The sequence below is a fragment of the Muscardinus avellanarius genome (genome assembly GCF_963383645.1).
Source record: "Muscardinus avellanarius genome assembly, chromosome: 14".
NCBI classification, from domain to species: Eukaryota; Metazoa; Chordata; class Mammalia; order Rodentia; family Gliridae; genus Muscardinus; species Muscardinus avellanarius.
Window position 1 is genome coordinate 36,399,757 of NC_137800.1, and position 24,903 is coordinate 36,424,659.

The window sequence follows — 24,903 nt, forward strand, 5'->3', positions numbered from 1 at the left end:
AACCCAGGGGCATAGTACCTCTGAGCTACACCCCCGGTCCTACTTTTTAGTCTTTTTATTTTTTTAATTAATTAATTAATTAATTAATTAATTTTATTTATTTATTTATTTATTTATTTATTGGTGGTACTGGGTTCCTGGAAGCCCTTCTACCTCCAGGCTACACTCCCAGACCTATTTTATACTTTTTTTTTTTAAATTTGGAAACAGGGTCTTTTAAGCCAGTATGGCTGGGTTCGAACTTGCACGATCCTCCTGTTTCTGCCTCCCAAGTGCAGGGATTACAAACGTGCGCCACCACGCCTGGCAGTCTTTTTATTTTTTATTTTTATTTTTTTTGCAGGTCTGGGGATGGAACCCAGGGGCATTCGACCTCCGAGCTACACCTCCTGCCCTAATTTTTATTCTTTAATTTGAAACAGGGCCTCGCTGAGTTGCAGAGGGCCTCACTAAGTAGGTGAGGCTGTCCACAAACCATGATCCTCCAGGTCTCAGCCTCCTGAATGCTGGGATTACAAGCGTGCACCACCACGCCCTGCAAAGTGCACCTTATTACTTGCAAGCCTTTATCCTTAATATTGAAAATTTGCAAGATTGGAGCATAGAGGGAGAGGTGGGAGCTGAGGAGGTAGAAGGTACACAGTAAATTATTAGCTTTGTTTCATCTTAGAGGTATTTGATAAGTGGGTTGTTATCCAAGTGCCATAGTCTAGCAAGACACTCAACATTAGATCACTTATGGCATAACTCCTATATGTAAACATTATAATGTGACAAATGTTTCAACTTCTGTGACATTATGTCTTCCATTTACAATTTACACTAAGTGTCAGATAATTTAGCTAATAGAAGCCCCAATATGATTTGAAGGGGTGAGGAAATGTACTTGTTCACTATTTTATAACTAAGGACATGGATAAGTCTTGTCATTGGTAAACGCTTACCTTCCTGTCTGGCTTGCTTGCTTTCCTGGAGTATCCCATCTCAGTTCCTAAGTCTTCTTTCATCTTCCCTATCTTTTTAAGAAATACCCTTTTATGAAATTTGCTTTTAGCCAGACTTGATGACACTTGTATGTAATCCCAGTACACAGGAAGCTGAGATGGGAGGATTGCAGGTTTGTGGCCAGCCAGCCTCAGCAACTTCAGTCCTCCACAACCTATTGAGAACCCGTTTCAAAGTAAAAATTAAAATAGAGCTGGGGATGTAGAATACCCTTGAGTTAAATCCCCAGTAACACACACGTACACTCTATTAAAAATATGATCTAAATATATTACTGTTATTCATACTGAGGTCTCTATCAATAGTCTTCACTCAGTAGGGGAAAGGAGTGGTGGTATTTGTAATTATAAAGGAAAATGTACAGTGTCTATTAAAATATATTGGGTAAGTTATTTTTGATCAGTGGTGCTTTCCTGGTACTTATTCCTCTGCCAGTGTAGGCTTCTCAGAGCTGGAAATCAGACTGTAGAGAGGCTACAGGACTCTTTCTTCTTTTGGGTCAATTTTTCCCCCTGAATTGTGGTAAAGATAATACAGAGAATTTTTACTATTGTCGAGTTTGGTTTTTAAAAAAATTCATGCTTTGTAACTAGTAGGCAATGGATATCTTAAAAACATTACCAAAAATAGGTATCAGATTCAAAGGTGACAGGAAAGACTTTACTAGGTATGCATAACTGAATCAAATTTATAGTTACCTACTGATAAATATTACCAAACAAGGCTTAAAATTATGTGTTCTTTTGAGATAATAGGTTTATATCTATAGATGTTATTAAAATATATATAATTGCCCATATTAACTCTGTCTTTCATTAGCTATAATTTTATTAAAAATATCTCTTTAAGCCCGGCGTAGTGACACACGCTTGTAATCCCCGCGCCTGCCAGGTGGAGACAGGAGGATTGCGCTGATTCGGAGCCAGCCTCACTGGCTTAAGAAACCCTGTTTCCAAATTTAAAAAAATATATAAAATAGGTCTGGGAGTGTAGCCCGGAGATAGAAGGGCTTCCAGGAACCCCAGTACCACACACACAAAAAACAATATATCTTTAAGGCAGTTATTATGCTTCACATTATATTCATCGATGGGGAATGCTTATCTAATACTTTACTGAAGGGTATAAGAATGTGACAGTTGGCAGACTTTGTCTAGACTTTATTTAATCATATTGATTTACAGAGAAGCAGACACTAACAGGAATAGTAAAGCATATCAACAAAGATTTTTGCAAGTATCATGAGAGGAGCACACATTCAATTTGAGGGGAACAAAGTTTGATTGTTCCATTGATTGTTTTCTTAAAACCACTGTTTCTTATTTTGGTTTTGAAAATATAAAAATATAATATTAGGTAGTTTCCTTTTGAAACAGCTTTATTCAGACCCAGACATAAGGAGGTAAGAGTCAAGGGATCCTGGCTTCTTATCTCTTGATGACTTAGATAGAAAGGTATCTACTTTCCTATTATGGCGCTGGTATGACTTGAGTAGTTTTCTGTATCACCAACAGGGAATAAAGGAAGAAATAAGCTTGCTTAGCCAGCCATTAATCTCTGTATCACCCAACCACTTTGGCTTAAAACTCAAAATTGAAACAAAGATTGTGGATGTTAACCTCATCAGTGAAGAAAAACTTTTTTTTTTTTTTTTTTTTTTTTTCGGTACTGGGGATGGAACCCAGGGGCATTCTACCTCCGAGTTACCTTCCCAGACCTGTTTTTTATTCTATATTTTGAAACAGGGTATCACTGAATTGCAAGGGCCTCACTAAGTAGCTGAGGCTGGTCGTGAACTGCAATCCTCCTGTCTCAGCCTCCCAAATGCTGGGATTACAAGCATGCGCCACCACGCCCAGTGAAAAACTTAACTTTAAGAGAGACTAGATCAACAACACACTTCAAAAGGAAATAGACAGTTAAGTAGTGGTATATCATATTTCTGAAAATATTATCCTGCTTCTTAAGAGACTGCTTGCCCTTTTTGTATGTAAATGTTGTGGGCCCTGAATTAAGAATAATAAACCAGAGCTGGGTGTGGTGGCACAGACCTGTATTCTCCGTACTTTGGAGTCTGAGATAGGAGGATTGCAGGTTAGAAGCCAGCCTCAGCAATTTAGCAATGTCCCCAGCAACTTCAGGACCCTGTTTCCAAATAAAAACTAAGGTAGGGCTGGAGGTGTAGTTCAGAGGTAGAATGCCCTTAGGTTCAATATCCAGCTCCTTCCCCCCAAAAAAGAATTGACCTCTTAAGACTTTTTTCCTTATTTGTACTATTTACTTAAAAGAATTATCATGAAGCCCAAATTAAAAATACTTCTCAAGCTGGGGGTGGTGGTGCATGCTTGTAATCCCCGTGCATGGGAGGTGGAGACAGGAGGATGGCGCAGGTTCAAAGCCAGTCGCGCTGGCTTAAGAGACCCTGTTTCCAAATAAAAATATAAAAAATAGGTCTGGGAGTGTAGCCCGGAGGTAGAAGGGCTTCCAGAAACCCCAGTACCACACACACACACACACAAAAATACTTCCCAAGCTATAATATACATACATATGCAAAGCCAGGCTGCTTTGAATAATCAATTTTTTATTATGTTTTGTTCCCTGACTACTTTACCAGATTTACACAGAAATAATGGTGATTCTTAAATGTCTTCAAATTATTCACTTTATAGCTTTTACCAAAATCAGAGAGCAAAGCAAAATGGAGTTTATTTAAATTGGAAATCATTAATAGAAAATGTGCCAGTATTGGGAAGAGGCATCAAAATGTATTAAGGTGCTGATGTTGGAAAATTGCTTTGATAATATTCAAAGTGTAAAATATGGTCAGAGCTTAGGTGCTGTGTAAGCACTCAGGCAGGGAGGGGGCTGCAGCAATTACAATGTAGAGTTCCTCTCTGTCTTTGCCCTTCATTCTAATCATTAACCTATAATAAAAGCCTTAGAGTCAACTGAAGCCTTTAGCCCTAAAACTACAATAGAGGCAACCGGTGCCTCTGTTTACCTCTTCTTTTCTGTGATCCGGCCTGAGCATAGGAAAGGTAAACTTTGTGTGTGGCTTCAAAGCACCCTAGTTGATGAGCGACTAATACTGCCCAGTACAATAGACAAGGGCCAGGTAGATTCTTTACCCTTGCACTTAGGAAGTGCACTGTCTGGAGAGGCACTACCTGGCTAAGGAATAAGTAACTAGCCCATTGCCTTGGTAACGCTGATGAGAAAGATACCAATACAAAATCTATTTAAAGGTTGGGGTCCCCAAAAGGGGTCCGAGTTCCATTTTTGGGCTCTCCAGCATGCGGGTCAGCATGCTGCTTTTTCCTTTTTTATTTCCTACTGATCTATTTCCTAATTTTGTAATAAAGATTTGTTAAAGCTGCACTGAGCTGCCTGTTAGTTTTAACTTTTCTATTCAACCAACCTTAGTTGAATAAGAAAAAGAACCCCCACCATTCCAAACTGTAACAGAAAAATATCTGAAAGTCTCCAGATATTTGGAAATTAAGCAACTCAATTCTAACTATTCCATTGGACCAAAGAATAACAAGAATGAGAGGAAAATATTTTGAACTACATAAAAAGAAAGCATACCTCTGTGATAGAGCCAAAGTAGTGCTTGAAAGGAAGTTATATCCTTAATGGAATTGAAAACAAAGTCACCATGAAAAATCAATAAGAAGCTGGCTTTTGAAAAGAGCAACAAAACTAGTAAAATTCTAGCAAGACTGAGTTATTCCAAATGACTTGTGTTAGAAATTAAAGAGACAACATTCTCACAGGACCAATGAAAATTAAAAAAAGATATAAAGAGTATTATAAACAACTTTATGCCAATATACTTGAGAATTTAAATGTGGTAATTCCTCAGGTCACACAAATTATCAAAACTCACTAAGAGAAATAGAAAATCTGAATATTAGTGAAATTTATTTTCCAATTTAGAAAATTTTTGGTAAGTTTTTATCTACTTAGGAAGAAATTATATTAGTAATACTAATCCTAAGCTAATTTTTTCAGAAATTAGAAAAGTATTATAGGCCAATATACTCAGTATAGAAGCAACAACCATTAACAAAAGAATTAATGAGCTGAGGAGTATGAATTAGAGGAATAATACACAATGACCCTATACGGTTTATTTCAGGAAACCAAAGTTGGTATACTGCTTCCAAATTAATTTACTGCCGGGTATGGTGGTGCACGCTTGTAATCCCTGTGCTTGGGAGGCAGAGACAGGAGGATCACGCAGGTTTGTAGCCAGGTTCGCTGGCTTAGGAGACCCTGTTTCCAAATAAAAATATAAAAAAATAGGTCTGGGAGTGTAGCCCAGAGGTAGAAGGGCTTCCAGAAACCCCAGTACCATCAAAAAAATAAAACAACAACAACAACAACAATAACAACAAAACAACGAAAAAATAAAAATTTACCAAATGGACACATTAAAGGAGAAAAACACACAATCACCTCAATAAATCCAGAGAATACATTTGACAAAATGCAACAAGGAATTGTTTAGCACACAGTCGCAGAAGATAATGTTGCCATCTGGAGCAAAGGGCAGTTTTGATTATAGCTGTGGAAGCCAGAACTTGTATCTCCTCTGGACACAAGGTGGGGTGTGGGTAGCCATTAATGTTTTCCCCTAAAAGAATGTTTCTGATTTAGCTGACTGTCCTTCGCCCAGAGTCAACAAGGTTTGGGGTCATGGAAAGTTCAAAGTAAAAGGTCTGAGAGAAGATCAGGTGGTGATGGCAGGAGGGTACTGATTATCCTACCTGTAATGTATGTGCTTTGGATTGGTCTTTATTGTATTCTGGTGGTGATAGCACAGGGATGAGAAATGAACCCGTTGTCGACCAGTAGAGATATTGACCCAGGAGCAGGGGTCAGCCAGTAGAGATAGTAGGCTGATGGTCCCCCCCCCCACACATTAAAATTAAAAAATTCTTGGAATCAAATTCTTAAGAGTTGAATTCTTCATCCTCACGCCTCTCTTCGGAACCCGTACTTTTGCCGGCTGGCTCTGGCAATAGGGATCTTACTGTCAATAAAATAATGTTTCTATCTAGAGCAAAGAGCAGGCATGTTTCCTGCACACTGTAAAAGATTTGACTTCCCAAGCTATGGGTTTCTTTCCTATAATGCAATGTGCATTGTGGCTCTATTAGGAATCGAGGCTTGGAAAAATGATGCAAAAATGCCAATATCCTGGACACTACTCTTGTTGGAAGTAACATGGCTCTCCTTTATCTCATGTCTTTCACTAGAATTCATGAAGCTGAAGAAGGCTAACAAATTAGCTTACTAATTGGAAATATCAGATTTTTCATTGTTTTTTGCTTTTTGGTTTTTTTTTTTGCAAGTCTGGAGATGAAACCCAGGGGCATTTGACCTCCGAGCTACACCCCCTGCCCTATTTTTTATTCTTTATTTTGAAACCAGGTCTCACTGAGTTGCAGAGGGCCTCACTAAGTAGCTGAGGCTGTCCACGCACCGTGATCCTCCGGTCTCAGCCTCCAGAATGCTGGGATTACAAGCGTGTGCCACCACGCCCAGATAGATTTTTCAGTTTTTGACATATGATTTCAATTTCTTATTTTTAAAAAAAAAACTAGTCTAATTTAGCTGGGGGTGGTGGCACACTCCTGTAATTCTAGTACTTTAGAGACTGTGACAGGAGGATTGCAAGTTCACCACCAGACTCTACAACTGATTGTTTCAAACAAAACCAAACCAAAATGAAACAAAAGAAACAAAACAAAACAAAACAAAGCAAAATAAAACAAAAAACCGGGCTGGAGGTATAACTCAGAGGCAGGATGCCACTGGGTTTAATTCCTAGTAACTGCCCTCCTTCCCCAAAACAAAACCCCAAACAAAGAGTCCCCCTACCTGTCTACTTTAATCAAGTAACAATGTAATTATAGCTGGGCATGGTAGCAGACATCTATAATCCTGATATTTGAGAAGCTGAGACGGAGGATCAAAGGTTTGAGGCCAGCCTAAGCAATTAGCGAGACAATATTTCAAAATAAAAAAATAGGACTGGTGGTAGAGTTTGGAGGTAGAACGCTGCTTGGCTCAATCCTCAGTAAAACACACCACACACACACACACACACACACACACAAAAGTAATTATGATCATATGTAAATGTGAATTTAAGATTATTCTGGGGTAAAAGAACTGAGACAAAAGTTTTGAAACATTGATTTTAGAAGAAATTTATTTACATATCTTGGATGGAAGCAATTGATGCACTTTACTTGAAATTCCTGGGGAAGGAAAAAAAGAATATTTTTATGCTTCGGAATAATAATTTAAAAACTCTTTCTCCGAGCCGGGCGTGGTGGCTCACGCTTGTAATCCCTGCACTTGGGAGGCTGAGACAGGAGGATCGCACAGGTTCGAAGCCAGCCTCAGCTACTTAGTGAGGCGTTCAGCAATTTAGTGAGACCCTGTTTCTAAATAAAATATAAAATAGGTCTGGCCTATACTAGGTGTAAAGTACTAGAATTACAGTATAGCCTGGAGGTAGAAAGCCCCTGGGTTCTACCTCCAGTACCACCAAAAACAACAACAACAACAACAACAACAACAACAACAACAACAAACCTCTTTCTCCCTGCTCCAGATGTTTAAGACGTATTCAACATATAATATAAATAAAATGTGAATTTTATTTTTGAAAAATTCTAATTCTATTATATAATAAAGTGGACAAATTTTACAAGATAAAATTATATTAATTTCCAAGTTTTCTTACTTATGTAAGTAGTGGCCAGTAGGTTCGTATCTTAACACATCTATGCTAATCTACCACAAGATACATACCTTTCAAATCAGGAGCTAAAGGCCTACTCTTAGGACCATAAGTTTCTTCATAAATACTATAGTCATCAAAATGGAATTTCTCTCTTCTTGAAATGTAAACCATTTTTGATAGGTCTTTATTTTGACTACAGATTTTCCCACTTAAACTCAAATATTCTCGTTGAAGATTCCGCATCTCAAATTCCAAGCTATCTCTTTCGTTTTCTATACTTCTTACGTAGTTTTCCAAAAGCATTTTGTCCTCAGTAAGTCTACTGATGCTGTTTTCAAAATTCATGTTTTCTTGACTATGTTTCTTCAGTTCTTCTTTCAGAATCTGATTATCTGTCTTAATTTCCACCACCAGTTTTGATAACATTTCACACTCCTTACTGATTTCTGACAAGCTGTTTTTGTAAATACTGGCCTCTGATTTTGCATTTTTTATTTCTTTCAGAAAATTCTCTTCTGCACTTGATTGGAAGGTGTGAATATTCTCCATTTCTCTTTCCATCATCTGCCTCGCAGCTGTCGACTCTTGCAAGGTTGTTTCGAGGCTCAGTTTTTCACTTTTAACTGTTTCTATTATTTGGAGAAGTGTCTCTTGTTCGTTGTGGGCCAATCTTTCTTTCTCTTTTAGCTGCATGGTCTTCAGCTGGTATTCTTTGAGTTCATTTTCAAGAGCGCTTTTGTCTTTTAAAAGCTGGTATATTTTTTTCTCTAACGTTTCTTTTTCGTCTCGTAACAGCAGAGCGTTTGTTTTCATGGCTTCCATTTCTATGCTCATTCTGTTGTTTTCGGTATTGACAATGGCCATATCATTTTGAGTTTTGTGTTCCTTACTTTTTAGCTTATTTAATGCATCTATCATTTGTTGTTTCTCCAAAGAAAACTGGCTATTTTTTTCCTCTAGCATGTTATTTTGGCCTTGGAGAACGTTATATTTACTAATTATTTTCTTAAATTCCTTAAGGCATTCTTTGCTCTCTTCTTCTGTTTTAATCAGTTTGGACTGAATAGTGTTCTTTTCTTCAACCACATTCTTAAGTTGCTTTTCATATGTTTCAATTTTCTGCATTAGAGATTGTACGGTAAGGATAAGAGGTTTTATTTTGGTTTTAAGGGTCAAATTTTCATTCTCCAGTTCGGTTACCTTTTTCTGTATCTGCATCGATTCCTTTAGGTAATTCTGTAAATACTGGATTTTTGCAACACACTGCTCAGTAACAGAGTTGACTCTGGATGCTTTCTCGTTTTCAAAGATTATTGATCCTTGTCTTACTTGAAGCGGTTGCCCTTCTGTGTCTTTCATTTCATATTTTGTTTGGTCAAGTAATGACAGTGTATATTTTGGAACTCTGGAGTGAAATTTTAAATCTGTAGCACTCTTGCCGGTGATAGGAATGTCCTTATTGGTTTTCTCATTCTTCTTTCCCCGGTGGAGTTCACTCTTAGACAATTTTTTACATTTCCTACAAAAATGCACATGGAATTTTGACACCGTTTCCCTGATTGGGAGTAATTTGTTAACCAATGTTTCTAATTCTGAAATTCTCTTTGATTTTATATCTTCAGGTAAGCCACCTTCTGTGTTTTCCTCCTTAATAAAGTTAATTCTTTCCTTGTGAATGGGAGACAGATCATATTTAACATCACTGTGAATGTTTGTATCAGTTTTTAAAGTTTGAAGCTCATTTGTAAGTGCAAGTTCCCTATCATGAGACCTTTGAAGCTCTTCCTTCATTTGTTTAATAGAGTGGCAAATGTCATCTAAATTTTCACAAAATCCAGGCTTCAGAAAAGGCATGGCAATTTTGGATTTATCCAGAATTATTGTACCAACTTGAGATGTCCCATTTTGAGGTACTGCAGGTGAGAAACCATAATGATTATTATAATTCTTTAACATGTCAGAATTTTCTGAGTGGCTCATAATTATGTTTGAAGCTGAATTATCTGTTGAAGTTCTCAACTTTTCAAGAGTTAATATGTCCTTCAAATGTATCTGGGATGGGATATTTATACTGTTAACATTATTGCTACTGAAATTTTCTTCCATTGAATGAAGAGTCTTGAAATCCTCGAAATGATGATTTTTTTCCATAGAAAGGATTTCTTCTTTCTTCTCTATGGGCTAGTAACAAAAAGTAAAAAGCATACTATAAATGTACTGCTATTTGATCAAGGAATTATGATTAATATTTTGCGGAGGGCTTATTTATGTAACCAAAGCAAACATTTTATCTATCCAAAGAAACCTAACAGGTATGGCATATTTCTTCAGGAAATTTAACAAGCCTTTTTTTTTTTTTGTCTGTATGTTCCTAGATGGGCACAAACCACAATAGTTATTTTGAAATCTGGTCTTGATTTGCTTAGAGATGAGCTGATTTACTAAGGAGGTGAGATTCCTGGGCCAGCCTATCAATTTCAGAAATAGAAATTTAGCATCCTCTCAAAGACCATCAAAGATAGGCAAGGAAGATCATAGATAGGTCAAATGAAATACTTGCATTTTTTAAAAAAAGAAAGGAAGGAAATATTTAAAGAAAACTAATGTTGTTGCTACTGGGCTACTTGTTAGCCCTTGCTTTCATTTCTACCTTCAGGTAATTTTAGCGCTGTGCATGTCATGAAAATTTGAGCCAGTGTGGGCACAGTGATGGTCACTCTGGTTTCGAGCTGTTCTAGGAAATCCATATTAGATCTAGGTCAGTCTTAAGTGAACAGAAAGGCTATACAAACTGCCTTGCATTTGACTTTACATGTGAATCTGTCACATGTAAAAATCTGACTTAGTCAATCATCCCTCACAGACTTATGTACGAGAAATAGAAGCTGCAGAAGTACAGAGGTAAATGCACATTTTAAAATGCTTTCAGGATAGAAATTTCCCTGTTTTACCTCTGCCAGTCCATTATTCCTATGAAGAGGGGAAGAGGTTCAAGATACTCTAGTTATAGTGCCATTTTGAAGCACCCAGATATAGGAGTAATTTGTAAACTAACATACCAAATCATTTTCAGTACACATGCTGAATACTAGATTGTTTTCTGAGCAAAACTTTGGGTTTTCCACTTCAATAATACTTTTGTTCAGTATTTCGCTGATTTCGGATTGTACCTTTAAAAAATGAGAATGTTAGATTTCAGAGTTATAACCTTATGAATGTACAGGGATAAGAAATATTATAATTCAAAGTTATCTTTACATTTTATACACATAAAATCATTCCCATCAAAGATTATATAAATAAAGCTTATTTTACTTATTATAAATATTATGAAAGGAATTTTAAAGAAAATGATCTTTATTATGTGACTATAAAATCATAAAGATAATTCAGTGAAACGTGTAAGACTTTATGGACTATATTCAGATAATATTAGATTTTTTAAAAATTGTTAAGTAAATAAGAAATCTTTGATCATTGTCATTGGATCAGAATCCATTCTTTCACCTGTGGGAAAAGTTTGTTTTCCTCTTCCATTTTCCTGCAGTTGCTTTTAGTACAAAAAAATTAGGATGTATAAGCCATTAGAAGAAGAAAAACAAAAAAACAAAAAAGAAAGCATGCTTTCTTCTCAATCTGACTTGAATCTGGAAGAGTTAAGGCCTAGAATGCCTAGCACCTCTGCCACTCTATGGACTCTGAGAATTCACTCTCCTGGGAAGCAGAGAGAAGATGCAAAGTGAGACCTGTTCCCGAGGACATGAATCTTGACCGTATCAGTTAAGCCATTCTGACGAGCTATTTCTAAGATTTTCAGTTACTTGAGGCAATAGAGCATGTTGTTTGACTTACATTCTAAGTCGTATAAGATAGTCTCAATTTGTAGACTGTACATAGGTATGTAGTAGACTGCGTACATGTAATGTACATAAAGACTACAAATAATCTCTACTTGTAGGCTGTATATGGTACTTTAAACATGTATTTGAAAACTCAGTGATATTTCTTTTGACTTCTGTCCAGATAGCCAGCATAACAGAGAGTAGAATGTAGTTTCTTCAAAACAAATTTTAAGTCTGAAATATGCTGTGGCCTCTGGTATAACAAATTCTGTATTGGCTTGCCAGTTGGCTAGGTAAGTCTAGGGGATGGGATGGTACTTTAAGTTATGTTATTTCCTAAGTAGAGATAAAAGCAATCATACCATGCTAACGTTCTGCAGAGTCTGCATTCGCAGAGCCTGAAATGATTCCAACTGATGCTGAAGGACCTACAGTAACGAAATAAAATGAAATCTTAAAATGTATTTTTGGGTCGCTATGATTTTTGTACATCCCCTAAAGTGGCCTATTTCCAGAAAGGATCAGATGAGAGTCAGGTGACTGACCTTCTTCGTGCTTTTGCTGGCTCTCTAAGGAACTTTCACAGACTTCTGTGAGGACCACATGGAAGAATCCATGTGCATTTAGGAAGGTTTATTTTGAACAAGATTAGCCTTTACACGGGACTTGGGAGATTCCAAAATGAAATGTACTCACTTTCAGTGCTGACTGTGGTTGGATTTGATTTTCTGATTCTGCTGTGCTGCCATATTCTAAGAAGTAAAATTGAAAAAAAAATAGTGATTTAGTTCTTACATCTTATTTTTGAATAGTTGTAGTAGACAGTCCCCTAACTTCCTTGGACAGAAAGATAAGGAGAATTTTTTATATTCATACTAGCTAGTCCCATAATAAATTCATGAAATAATTCTTATTTGACTTGAAATACCTACTTAAGGTGGTAATAATGTTTTTACTTTTATAACAAATACTAACTTTTAGCATCAAACTTCAAAATCTTAAAAATTCAAACCATTTTTGTTTCTGAGATACAAACGACATATTTTTGGTAGCAAACAAATACACACGCTAAGAGCCTTCATTTTACAGGAGACTTAGTAAACTACTGAATAGGCTTTAGTTTTATAAAGTTGCCATGTGATGTTTATTCCCCCTGTAATGGAGAAGTTGGATTAGCAGTGCATGCTGTTCGCCTTGTAAGAAAAGCACTATATAGATCTTGTGTTCCAGCCAGGTGAAGTGCTGCATACCCGTAATCCCAACTTGGGAAGCTGCTGCTCTTGTTTCTTTTTTTTTTGATACTAGGGATTGAACTCAGGGGCATTCTACCTCTGAGCTATCCCCCCCTCACAAGACCTTTTATTTTATTTTGAATTAGAGTCTTACTAAGTTGCAGAGTGAGTCTGCCCTTGAACCTGTGATCCTCCTGTCTCATCCTCTCAAGTACTGGGATTAGGGTGTGCACCACTGCACCTGGCTCCCCCAAGGTTGTTGCTGCAGAGCCATCTTAAAACCCTGCTCAACTATGGCCCCATTAAGCAATCAGGCAGCTGTTCTTATCAGCTTCACCAACTCAGCCTTGAAAATCATCCAGAAGGTCATGCCCGGCTCACTTTATTCTTTCTTTCTTTCTTGTACTGGGAAGAGAATAGTTGGAAGGAGAATAGGGCATTCTTCCTTTGAGTTATACACCTAGCCGTAATTTCTATTTGGAAAGAAGGTCTTGCTAAGTTATTGAGAACCTTGTTAGGTTGCTGAAGCCAGCCTTGAACCTGTGATCCTCCTGTCTCAGCCTCCCAAGTACTGGGATTACAGGCATGCACCACCACCACTGGCTCACTTCTTAATGGCGTTGCTGTTCAAAATCCCAGCTCCTTGCGCCTGCATCAATAACCTTTCTATTCTGTACAGATTTCCTTTGTCTCATGAGGTGAACTTGCAAATTCAAAACCAAATATAGGATTCTTTTTCCTAAAACCAAGCAAAAAATATGGATCTAAAAAAAGTCTGTAGACTTAGTTAAGTGATAGAGTAAATAAAAGATTCCTAAGAGAGAATGATGGGATGGATGTACACTTTGTTTTTGTGCTTTTCCATTGTCCAGCTCTTTCAGTGTCTTTGGCCCTGTCTGACAGCATAGCTAGTATGCTTTTCTTTGTCCTATAGCTCATATGTAACTTTAGCAACTCTCAGAATTTCTATTTTCATCGACAGTGTCAATGATTTTGAGTGTGTGTGTGTGTGTGTGTGTGTGTGTGGTACTGGGGTTCCTGGAAACCCTTCTACCTCCGGGCTACACTCCCAGACCTATTTTATAGTTTTTTTTTTTTTTTTAATTTGGAAACAGGGTCTCTTAAGCCAGCGCGGCTGGCTTCGAACCTGTGTGATCCTCCTTTCTCCGCCGCCAAGCGCGAGGATTACAAGCGTGCGCCACCACGCCTGGCGCTCAATGGTTTTTTTTTTTTTTTTTTTTTTTTAACATCCTCCTCTGGCCCTTAAGGATCCATTCTCTGAACTATAGATTCAGGGCAGTATAAAAAGTGAGTGTAGTTGTCTGCAGGAGGAGAAATTTTTTAGGGATGTGATTATTTTGTTTGTTTGTATGGTTGGTGGTGTTCCTGACTTTTGTTAGAAATCTAGTGGAAGGTGCATCTTATTATGCTAAGAAAATACTCTCTTGACTTGGACCAATTCAGTATAGAGTCTTGGAATTAGGATTGCTGCGTATGACTGTTTAGGTCGTTCACTGCACAAGAGCTTCTGGCCAAAAGGATATGTGGGGCCCAAATCTAGTTCATGCTCCCCTCCATTTAACACCCTCCAGAGGAGGGTAGACCTTTTTCTAATTCACACATGGGCTACTGGCTCACCCAACCAGAATCTCTCCTTTTTTCAAAGTAAGCTCCTAGTAAGTAAATTAAATATGAAATAAACAAATACAACCCTCCAGGCTTATCTATCATTTCTATCAGTTGCTCCTCTTTACCCAATCAGTTGAAAGACACAGGTATTTCCTCTGTCCTTGTACATTCACCTATGGATTGGGGGCATTAATGGGTATTTTCAGGATTTTGACTTGCTTTATGGCTTCTGTAAGTCAGAGGCAGAGTCAGGAACCAGGCTATGTGTTGTCTTGCAAGAAACTTGTTTTTTAATTTCATTTTTATGTTTTTCAGGTCTGGGGATTGAAACCAGGGGCATTCTAACTCCAAGTTAGACCTTCAGCACTTTTAATTTTTGTTTTGAAACAGGGTCTTGCTAAATTCCCACGTGCTGGTCTTGGACCTGCTATTCTGTCTCAGCCTTCCTAGGACTCCCATGACAGTGCTTACTGCCACGCCTGCACCTTCTGTTTTTACTATTGGCCTTTGCTTTCCTACTTTCTCATCTAAGGACTGCCCCTTTTCTTCCTCAGGTGCTGCTAATTAGATTTTTTCCTCATTATCTAGTTTTTGTTTTGTTTGTGTTCATTCCATGTGGTACTAGGAGAGGGAGGTCTGGCATCTTCCTTTACTGAAAGTCCAGAATGATTTTTATAAATTAGTGATTCAGCCTTTTCTGGGGGGAGGTTATTGTTTTGTGTTTTAGTGGCTCATCCTCACAATAAATTCATTCAGCCAAGCACTTGGAATCTCAGAAGAGATGGGATCTGGGGGAATTAGTCTTGATTGAGCAGGGACTTCTCAATGGGATCTCTCATTGAAAATGGGAGAAGGTGGAGCATAGTGCTACCAGGCAGATACATTAGCAAACGTGAAGGTTGAAGATGAGGGAGTTTTGGGTTGGTTGCTTCTACTTTTTTTTATGTAGTATGAGACTATGTTATGTTAAGAGGTAGTAGAAAGAGGTGTTGGGCATTTGAGAACCAGAGGCGTGAAATGGTTACCTACGAGAGAGAGAAAGGGTTTGAAAAATAACTTGTTAAGGCAATAAAGTAAGCTTTCTAAATATCACTAAGTGCTCATTTGAGATTCACAGCACAATTTAAAAAAATGAATGTTTATTCCCCAATGGTATTCAGATAATTCAGTGCAGTTAAGAGAGTAGGCAGCTAGTTGGATTTGCCTATATTTAAAATCTATTAAAATAACGTTTTTCTTATGAGTTTCAGAGTCTTCAGCTGCTACTTATTTCTAAAGGAAAGGTACTTCGACCCCCAAGCTACACCTCCTGCCCTATTTTTTATTCTTTATTTTGAAACCGGGCCTCAATGAGTTTCAGAGGGCCCTACTAAGTAGTTGAGGCTGTCTGCGAACTGCGATCTTCCAGACTCAGCCTCCTGAATGCTGGGATTACAAGCGTGCACCACCACGCCCGGCTTTGGGAAGGTACTTTTTAAAATCCAGCCGGGCGAGGTGGCGCACACTTGTAATCCCTGTGCTTGGGAGGCTGAGACAGGAGGATTGCACGGGTTCGAAGCCAGCCTCAGCTACTTAGTGAGGCTTTCAGCAACCTAGTGAGACCCTGTTTCCAAATAAAATATAAAAAAGTTCTGGAAGTATAGCCCAGAGGTGGAAAGCCTCTGGGTTCCACCCCAACTACCACCAATCAGTCAATCAATCCAGCAATAAATCTGGGTGTGGTGGGGCACGCTTGTAATCCCCGCGCTTGGGAAGCAGAGACAGGAGGATCGTGCAGGTTCGAAGTCAGCTGCGCTGACTTAAGAGACCCTGTTTCCATATAAAAAAGAAGTAAAAAATAGGTCTGGGAGTATAGCCCGGAGGTAGAAGGGCTTCCAGGAACCCCAGTACCACATACACACACACACACACACACACACACACAAAAAAAAAAAAAAAAAAAAAAATCCAGCAATAAAGAGAGACATAGAATTCTGTGATTTTTGAATTAGCAGGGAAATGATTGGAGAACCAGGGGAGATAGTGTATAATCATGCACTTCACTTCTTATTAACTTCCTGCTAAACATATGGCATTGGGTGAGATTTAGATGAAGTAGAATATGGTCCTTACCCTCAAGATGCTTATAGTTTATTGGGAATGTAAGAAATACTATTTATAGCCGGGCATGATGGCACACGCTTGTAATCCCAGCATTCGGGAGGCTGAGACGGAGGATCCCGGTTCGCGGACAGCCTCAGCTACTTAGTGAGGCCCTCTGCAACTCAGTGAGACCCAGTTTCAAAATAAAGAATAAAAATAGGGCTGGGGATGTAGCTCGGAGGTCAAATGCCCCTGGGCTCCATCCCAAGACCTGCAAAAAAAAAAAAAAAAAAAAAAAAAAAAAGAAAGACTATATAATATTAGACTTAAATTTTGTAGCTGTTTCATATTTAAGCATCAAATTTAGAAAAATTTAGAAAAATAAGATAATTATTGGTGGAAAGACCTTTGAGATAATTAACATAAACATAAAGGGAGTTTATTCCTAAGCCTAAGGAAATTAGGTTTTATTTAATATATACAGAAAACATGTGCACAGCTATATCTAACAGATCAAGAAAAACAAGTTTATAAAAAGCAACGTGGTAATAACTCTCAGGTTGAAAGATCTTTAATTCTCAGGTGCAAATACTCAGTGTGCTATGGCAATTCAAGTAATCTCTGTAGAAGGCCTGTGAGTTGTGGCACATTCCACATGAGTATGAGGAATGTAAACTGTGGAGTCGGGCTGCCTGGATTTGAGCCCGGCTTCTCCACACACAGACAGGGTGAAGGATAACCCTAGTTATCCTTCTAGTGGAGCAGAGCCCTCAGAGGGTACAGCACAGAGCACACAGTAAATGCCCAGAAAGAAATTTAGTCTCATCCTTATTGCAGAGGCAGTATGATGATTTGGTAAATGTAAACTTTCTAGTCGAGATGGAAGGAAGGAGGATTGCTTAGATGTCTCTAATGCTTCCCATTCTGCTTGGAATAAATTCCAAAATTCTTACATGAAACCACATGCACCTGGAATCACCATACTCTGGCAAGAAAGATTGTAACTCATAAACGCGTATGTGTGTTATTTTATGAGTGACTTCGTTTTCTGTAACTGCTGGCATCTTTCTCCAGAGCCCTAAAGCTTGCTCCATGTTGTTCTCCTTTGATCCTTCTCCTACTACCCTCCTCATCCTTGGTCTGTCCACTGCATTTACGGGGTGGGGGGCCATTCCTCAATCACACCAGCTATGCTCCCACTTCAGGACCAGGGCAGTCGCCGGCTTCCCCCTCCAAATCTACACTGATTTCTTCGTTCCCTCTCCTGGTGCTCAGAAGTGACCTGCTGAGTGGGGTCCTCTGTCACTCCCACACCCTCACCCACCTCTGACCCCCACCCTGTGCTCTCCAAACGCCTCCGCCATGTCTTCTCTATAGGATTTACTTCCGTGTCGCGTACAGTATCCTTTTTCTGTCTGCTAGTCACCCCTAGTAGAAAATGAGCTTCATGCAGGTCAGTCTCAGCCTGTCTGTCTGTCTTGTCTGTCTCTGTTTCTCTCTCTCTTTTTTGCAAGTGCCTTATATGTTGTTTACTCTTGGATCTCCTGCACCTAGAACAGCACTGAATATGTAGCAGGTGCTCAAAAATATTCATTTGATAAATTAATGAATGAAGATTTGAACAGGGGTGATGGAAACAACATATTGATCTTCCTGAAGTTCAAAGGTCCCTCTTACATAGCCATTATAATAAGCCAAGGATTAAGTATGTGAACTAATTATTCTTACTTGCATAAATACCTAGTATTATTCATGTAAATCAGGTCATTGTTGTATTGGTCAGTATTCAAAATCACTTGGTGACAGTGAAATGTGGACAGGTGCACAAAAAGAGAGGAGGGCACAAAGCCATCCCTCCTAACTTGCCTTTAGGTATAGGCAGGAAATCCCTGCCATCCTCATAGCACCTGACTGGGAATCCTAGCATTTACCAAATACCTGTCCTGTGCTAGACCCTGCACCTGGAATCACCATACTCTGGCAAGAAAGATTGTATCTCATAAACGTGTATGTGTGTTATTTTATGAATGACTTCATTTTCTGTAACTGCTGGCATCTTTCTCCAGAGCCCTAAAGCTTGCTCCAGTTGGAGTTCTCTTGGAGGTAAATATTGGTCCGAGTTAATGTGTGAATGCTCTGTGAGGAGGACCCTTTCTTGTCTGTCTCCTCTACGCCTCCCAGGTGCCCAGGGAAGCCTGTGATCCTCATGGTGGGAGGCGGCAGGGGACTGGTCCCGCTGCCCTCATGGAGATGTTTCTTACCCTGGAGGTGACTGAGTATCCAGTGGACTTTCATCTACTGAGGTGTGTGCTCTGACTTCTTCATCCAGGGGACTTGCTAAAGGACGGCATTTGTGAAGGTCCTGGATTTGTGAAGGTGCAGAAATCCTGTCCCAGCCCCAGGCTGCTTCTGCGTTAGCACTTCTGCATCCAAAGTACCCGCATGCCACGGGTGGGTGATGGGTTATGGGTTTTGGGCAGCTGGGGTCCTAACTTGGCCCATCGGTCCATTACCACCTCCCTCATCTCCCCCTATGCCTTCCCGGGCATCCCTCTGGCCCAGCCCCTAAATACCAGGGCACCCGGAGGTGTGTCATTGCCTTGCTCTTCTCTCAAAGAAATGAGAACTCAGTGTTCTCTGAGTCACTCAGCTGTATACTGACACACATCTCAGTCATGGTTTATGTGGAGCTTGAAAACTGTAGTTATTTGGCTTTTATTCAGACCTCCTCCCCCTATAATATCTTAGAACCCACAAATACTTACTATGAAGAGTAGGTCTCTTTCAAAAAGTATTTCTTTTTAGTAACTGTTTAAGAAACTTCAATAATTCTTATTTGCCATCCAGCCATGGAGAACAGTACCGGGTGGTGGGGGAGGCTGGACAGTGGTGACACCCTGCTGAATGCTGGCTCTGTTTTTTGCTGTGTGACCGTGGGGAGTTAGTTAGCCTTTCTGGGCCTGTTTCACCATTTGTAAAATGGGGATCATGACCACCTATTTCATGGGACTGTTGTGAAGCTTAACTGAGTAGATAATTTAAATGCTTAGAGAAGGTATAAAGAAAGTGTGTTGTTAGCTGTTGTTAGTATCTTAATACTAGTGGCTGGAAGCCCGCGGGTTGGGCCAGTGGGTTTAGGCAAGGTACAGTACCAGTTGCTTGTATGCACAGAAGCATACTGTTGTCAGAGCCTTCTTGGAGATTTTACCTGTTTCACCACCACCACTTTCCTTCACCTCATCAGGGGAATTTAGGATCTTGGACGCGGAAAGGAGAATGGAGTCGAGTTCATCCTCTTCCTCAGGATGCTTTTCTGTAACAGAGCCGAGCAGGGCCTTGGGTTCTGTTGCGGGAGCAGGACCTGGAGACGGAGGTGGGGAGGCCCCGCGTGGAGACTGGGATGGCCTGCGCACTCATCTGCCACCAGAGGGCGCGCTGAGGCCACGCAGCAGCCTCAGGGCGTGCAGGCGGGTACCGGGAGGAAGCCTGAGCCCGGGATGTGTGTCCAGACTAACCCGGGAAAGCCTCGGGGCGTGGGGCGGAAGGGACTTTCCCCCGTTTCCCCTGGCTCCCAGTCTAGGGATGGGGCCGGGGCCGGCTCTCACCAGGGCTCATTTCTGCTGCTCAAGGTCTCTGTACCAACTGCCTTGTCCCACGCATTCTGCTCAGTGGCTTTGCGCCGGGCATCCTGTTGCCTGGTAACAGAGCGGACGCGGGACAGGCTCGAGGGTGGGCTGAGGGGGCGAAGAAGGGGGCCCCGGCCGGGGTCCGGCGTCGGCATCCCCTCGAGAGCCAGCCCGGGACAGCTGCGAGGTGGGAGCAGCCACCCCTTGCGGTGTCCTTAGGAATCCTGAGTGTCAGCGTACAATCCCCTGAGCATTTTCTCATCCTTTGCTGGCCAGAACTTGGTCCAGATCTTTCTCTGACTTAAGACACCCCCTCCTGGGTTGAAGCTGCGTGTAGAGAAGTCGTTTGGGGACAAGCAGATGTCCCCCTCTTTTGCCTTTTTCTTATCATTTCATTGTTTTATCGTTTTATTCCTCTTATCTCATCCCACACATCAAACCAGTCTCAGAATACAGGTATTTGAACCATACCATATCTTAAAGTAAACGGTTTAAATAAGGATCTATTATTTATTTGGCAATATAAACTATAACAGACCTTAACGTCATTGAAAGTTCAAAATTTAAATCACAATAATTAGGAATTTGCTGTGTAATTAAATATGGCATATTTTTATAGAAATAAAACCTTGAGATAGTTTCAATGTTCAACTTGTTTTCTATAGAATTGGTCTCTAAATTTTTTTGGTACTAGGGATTTATTTATTTATTTATTTATTTATTTATTTATTTGTGGTACTGGGGTTCTTGAAGCCCTTCTACCTCCGGGCTAGACTCCCAGACCTATTTTTATTTTTGGAAACAGGGTCTCTTAAACCAGCGCGGCTGGCTTCGAACCTGCGCGATCCTCCTGTCTCCGCCTCCCAAGCACGGGGATTACAAGCGTGCGCCACCACGCCTGCCGCTGGTACTAGGGATTTAACGCAGGGGCATTCAACATCTGAACTATATCGCCAGGCCTATTTTATTTTTTTATTTTGAAATAGGGTTTCTGAGAGGCTCATTAAGTTGTTGAGGCTGGTCTTGAAACTGGGATCCTCCTGTCTCAACCTTCCAAGTACTGAGATTAGAGGCGTGCACCACCATGCCTGGCTTCTCTAGATGATTTGATGGCTTTCTTGTGGTATTATAGACAATTTAAATAATTTATATTTTTAAGAACTTGAGTGCATCTGTTAAGTTACTACTTTAAATAAATTGCACTACCTTGAAAGGATATAATAAAAAGCCAATATGTGGTTTTTTTTTTTTTTTGGTGATGGTACTGGGGTTCCTGGAAGCCCTTCTACCTCCGGGCTACACTTCCAGACCTATTTTATATATTTTTTTAAAATTTGGAAACAGGGTCTCTTAAACCAGCGCGGCTGGCTTCGAACCTGCGCGATCCTCCTGTCTCCGTCTCCCAAGTGCGGGGATTACAAGCGTGTGCCACCATGCCCGGCCGCCAATATGTTTTAACAATTTGATTTTTATACTAATCTTTCTTAACAACCACTACAATATTTAATGTAACTCTATGTATTATTTTCTAGTAACATGATAAATAATATAATTGAATATTCTGTAATTACTCTAATTTACCTATGTAATATTTGTGGACAATGATGGCAAGTGAATGTTGGTTATGACATAGAGATTACTTGTGAATTTATGTGATGATTGAGTTTTACCAGGTAGTATAAAGCTAAGAAAGCGGATGATAGATCTTGTAACATCAAACTCAAATTTAGCCAGTGTACTAATCTCAATAGAGACTTGTTTTAATTTTAAGATAATTCCCAATCAATTCATCGGTCAGAAAAGTGGCTCCTTAAAGAAGGACAGTTTATTTTAGTGTTAAGTCTATACAGCCTCTTGATCATTGACACTCATTTCTCTTCTGTAAATGAAATCACAATATTTTCAGTTAGAACAAAAAAAATGAATGTGTTTATCAGAAAATTAACAATACATTAAAATCCATCTTGAAGTAAAATATTATAATAAATTTAGAAAAATATTTTAAACAATAAAAACAACTACAATATGAATGGCATCCATGGAAAAGGCCCCTTGTTAAGGGTCACAGGAGCAGTTGTGCTCGGCAAGCCTGTTGTATTCAGTGAGACACTCTGGAAGCGGCAGTATGATAAGTAACATGTCTCTGAAAAATGGGAACGAGTGAAGAACTCAGCTCTTTTGGGGGCATTCTCTGCACTTGTGAAATGTGAAGTCTTGTCTGATTACTCATGCCCATTTAAAACTCTTGTCACCTACTCCAACCGACACTTGGAACTGCCTCCATTCTGAACTTGGTGGGCAGTGAGGACTTAATGATTTGGCCTCTTTGAATAGTAGTTTACTTATCTGAACAACATGAGACCAGTTTAAAGGATTAGTAAAATCCCATGTTAAGGGTCCTACTCTAGTAGATATGGTAGAAGGCCCAGAGGGTGCCACAGCTCTAGACTCCAGAGACTAGATTGAGATTCCATAAACACTGTTGACATTTTTCCCTGTGGTTCTTCCTTATTTAAAAAGTTTCAGCTGGGCGTGCTGGCACACACTTGTAATCCCAGTACTTGGGAGGCTGAGACAGGAGGATCTCAGCTTCAGCTACTTGGTGAAGCCCTCTGCAACTTAGTGATACCCTGTTTCAACATAAGAATAAAAAAATAGGGCTGAAGATGTAGCTCAGAGGTGGAATGCCCCTGAGTTCAATTCCCAGTACTGCAAAAAAAAAAAAAAAGTTTCAACTATTTTAGCTCAAATATCATAAAAAGATATGGTTTAAAGAGACAACAGGTGAACTTGCTGTCTAATTTGTATTGTGCTTTGTCCCATTAGTGTGATGTTCAGTTAATGACTTAAGTAAACTGCTCTCTGCCAGGCAATTCATAAGTATTTTGTGGGGGAGACACTTTGAACTGTGTAAATATTTAATTCCTCATCAACTTGTATTCACTCAATGAATTATAATTATTTGTATAGGGCAGATTTTTCTATGCTATTCAGTAGGTTGCAATGGATTTTCCTCTGCTGCCAGTATTATTTATATTGTTGCTCGAATTTTCCTAATTTGGTCAGCAGCAGTTTCTCTAGCAGACTTCTGTGTACTTTCCATCGTTTCCTTCATTACTGAAGCATTTCTTTATTTTCTTGACACAACCAGAGATCCCAGGCTCATCTTGTATTTTCTCTGCCCTAGTCCTGCGATCAGTCATTTCTCCAAGGAGTCTCAGCTTCTTTAAGATAAGAATGGTGTTAGAAGCCACGATATGAGTGCTAAGGTTACCTGTTGCTATTGTTTTAAGGCCATCTTAGTGAATAGAGCTAGGGAACGCCTCTGTGTGTATTTAAGTGCACATATGCACACATACATATGCATGCAAACACATACATTGCATCCATATTTATTTCTTTATTTATATATGAGAAAAAATAATCCATGATGCCTTCAATTTCAATCCAATGTCACAATACTCTTTTTATTTTTTTCCATATTTTTAATTTCTTCCAACAGTGAGACACATGCTATCTGTTATCCATTAAAGATTTATTTATTTATTTGAGCAAAATCTGACTCTATGCATGATGCCCAATCTGCACTTTCCCACTCTTCTTGGACTCGGAGCACTCTGGAGAGCCTTTCTTCTTCTTAGACACTGTCCTCATCCTGCTTGGACTGTCACTTTGGGCATGGATCTCGTTTGTGAAGAAGACCTCCTCACGCTCCTTGGCCTCTGACCTCATGGGCCAGCCAGTTCCATGATGACCACCTGCTCATCCTCCTCCTACGTGGATGGTCTCCTTTTCCTCCTTGGGACTGGAAACCCAAAGTTTCCTTTTTGCAAAATCAAATATAAAATGCTTCTTCCATGTTTATTTCTAGAAGCTTTCTTGTCTTATTTTCACATTAGACTGGCGCTTCATCTCAAGTTGATTTTTGTAGCGTATTTGCTATCTATTTTTAAAAAATATTTGATTGGCTCCTCCATTAATTGTAAAAAACATAATTTCCCACACCAGTTACATTTTTAAAAATAAAAATTAAAAATGTGTTTTCTTTATGTGTGCATTCAATAACCACCATCTCGACTCTAAAGTTACTTACTGACAAGTTTGAGAAAAAAATAATTCAGTATTTGGCAGAAAGTGATTATTTGCTTACCCAGAATACAAATCAAAGTTAGCTAAGGTTAAAAGGGAATAGTACAGCTGGGCGTGGTGGCGCACGCTTGTAATCCCCGCGCTCGGGAGGTGGAGACAGGAGGATTGCGCAGGTTCGAAGCCAGCCTCACTGGCTTATGAGACTCTGTTTCCAAATAAAAATATATTAAAAAAATAGGTCTGGGAGTGTAACCCGGAAGTAGAAGGGTTTCTAGGAACCCCAGTACCACCACAAGAAAAAAAAAAATAAGGAATAGTACAATGAGTTTTCTTTTGGATTTCCAAAATAGGAAAACTTCATTCTTCTGGGTGACCAGGGAGAAACCTGGCCTCCTTATACTCTTCTAGGCTATTTCACTGTCTTCTATGGCACTCAGATTCTCAATACTTTGGCAACAAAAGGTCAACGGTGTCCAGAAAAGCCCAGCATACCAATCGACTCGCCCAGCCAGATCTACTTGTTGCCTTTGCTGCTTCTGTGATGACACTGAGTTGTTTGTGTACCATTTGAAATTGGTAAATAATATTAGGACAACACACTTGCTCTGGGGGATGTTAAATTTCCTTTCTTC

General features: G+C 39.5%; 1 protein-coding gene across 1 annotated transcript; it reads right to left on the minus strand.

The window, feature by feature from the left end:
- Window positions 1-7,230: 7,230 nt before the first annotated feature.
- Window positions 7,231-20,337, minus strand: CCDC110 (coiled-coil domain containing 110; the record flags this gene model as incomplete). The annotated part of the gene is made up of 7 exons (XM_080710234.1): window positions 7,231-7,280; window positions 7,840-9,952; window positions 10,831-10,941; window positions 11,976-12,041; window positions 12,310-12,365; window positions 19,765-19,961; window positions 20,162-20,337. 7 exons carry the CDS (start codon window positions 20,335-20,337, stop codon window positions 7,231-7,233), a joined length of 2,769 nt encoding a protein of 922 aa, XP_080566360.1.
- Window positions 20,338-24,903: the final 4,566 nt, after the last annotated feature.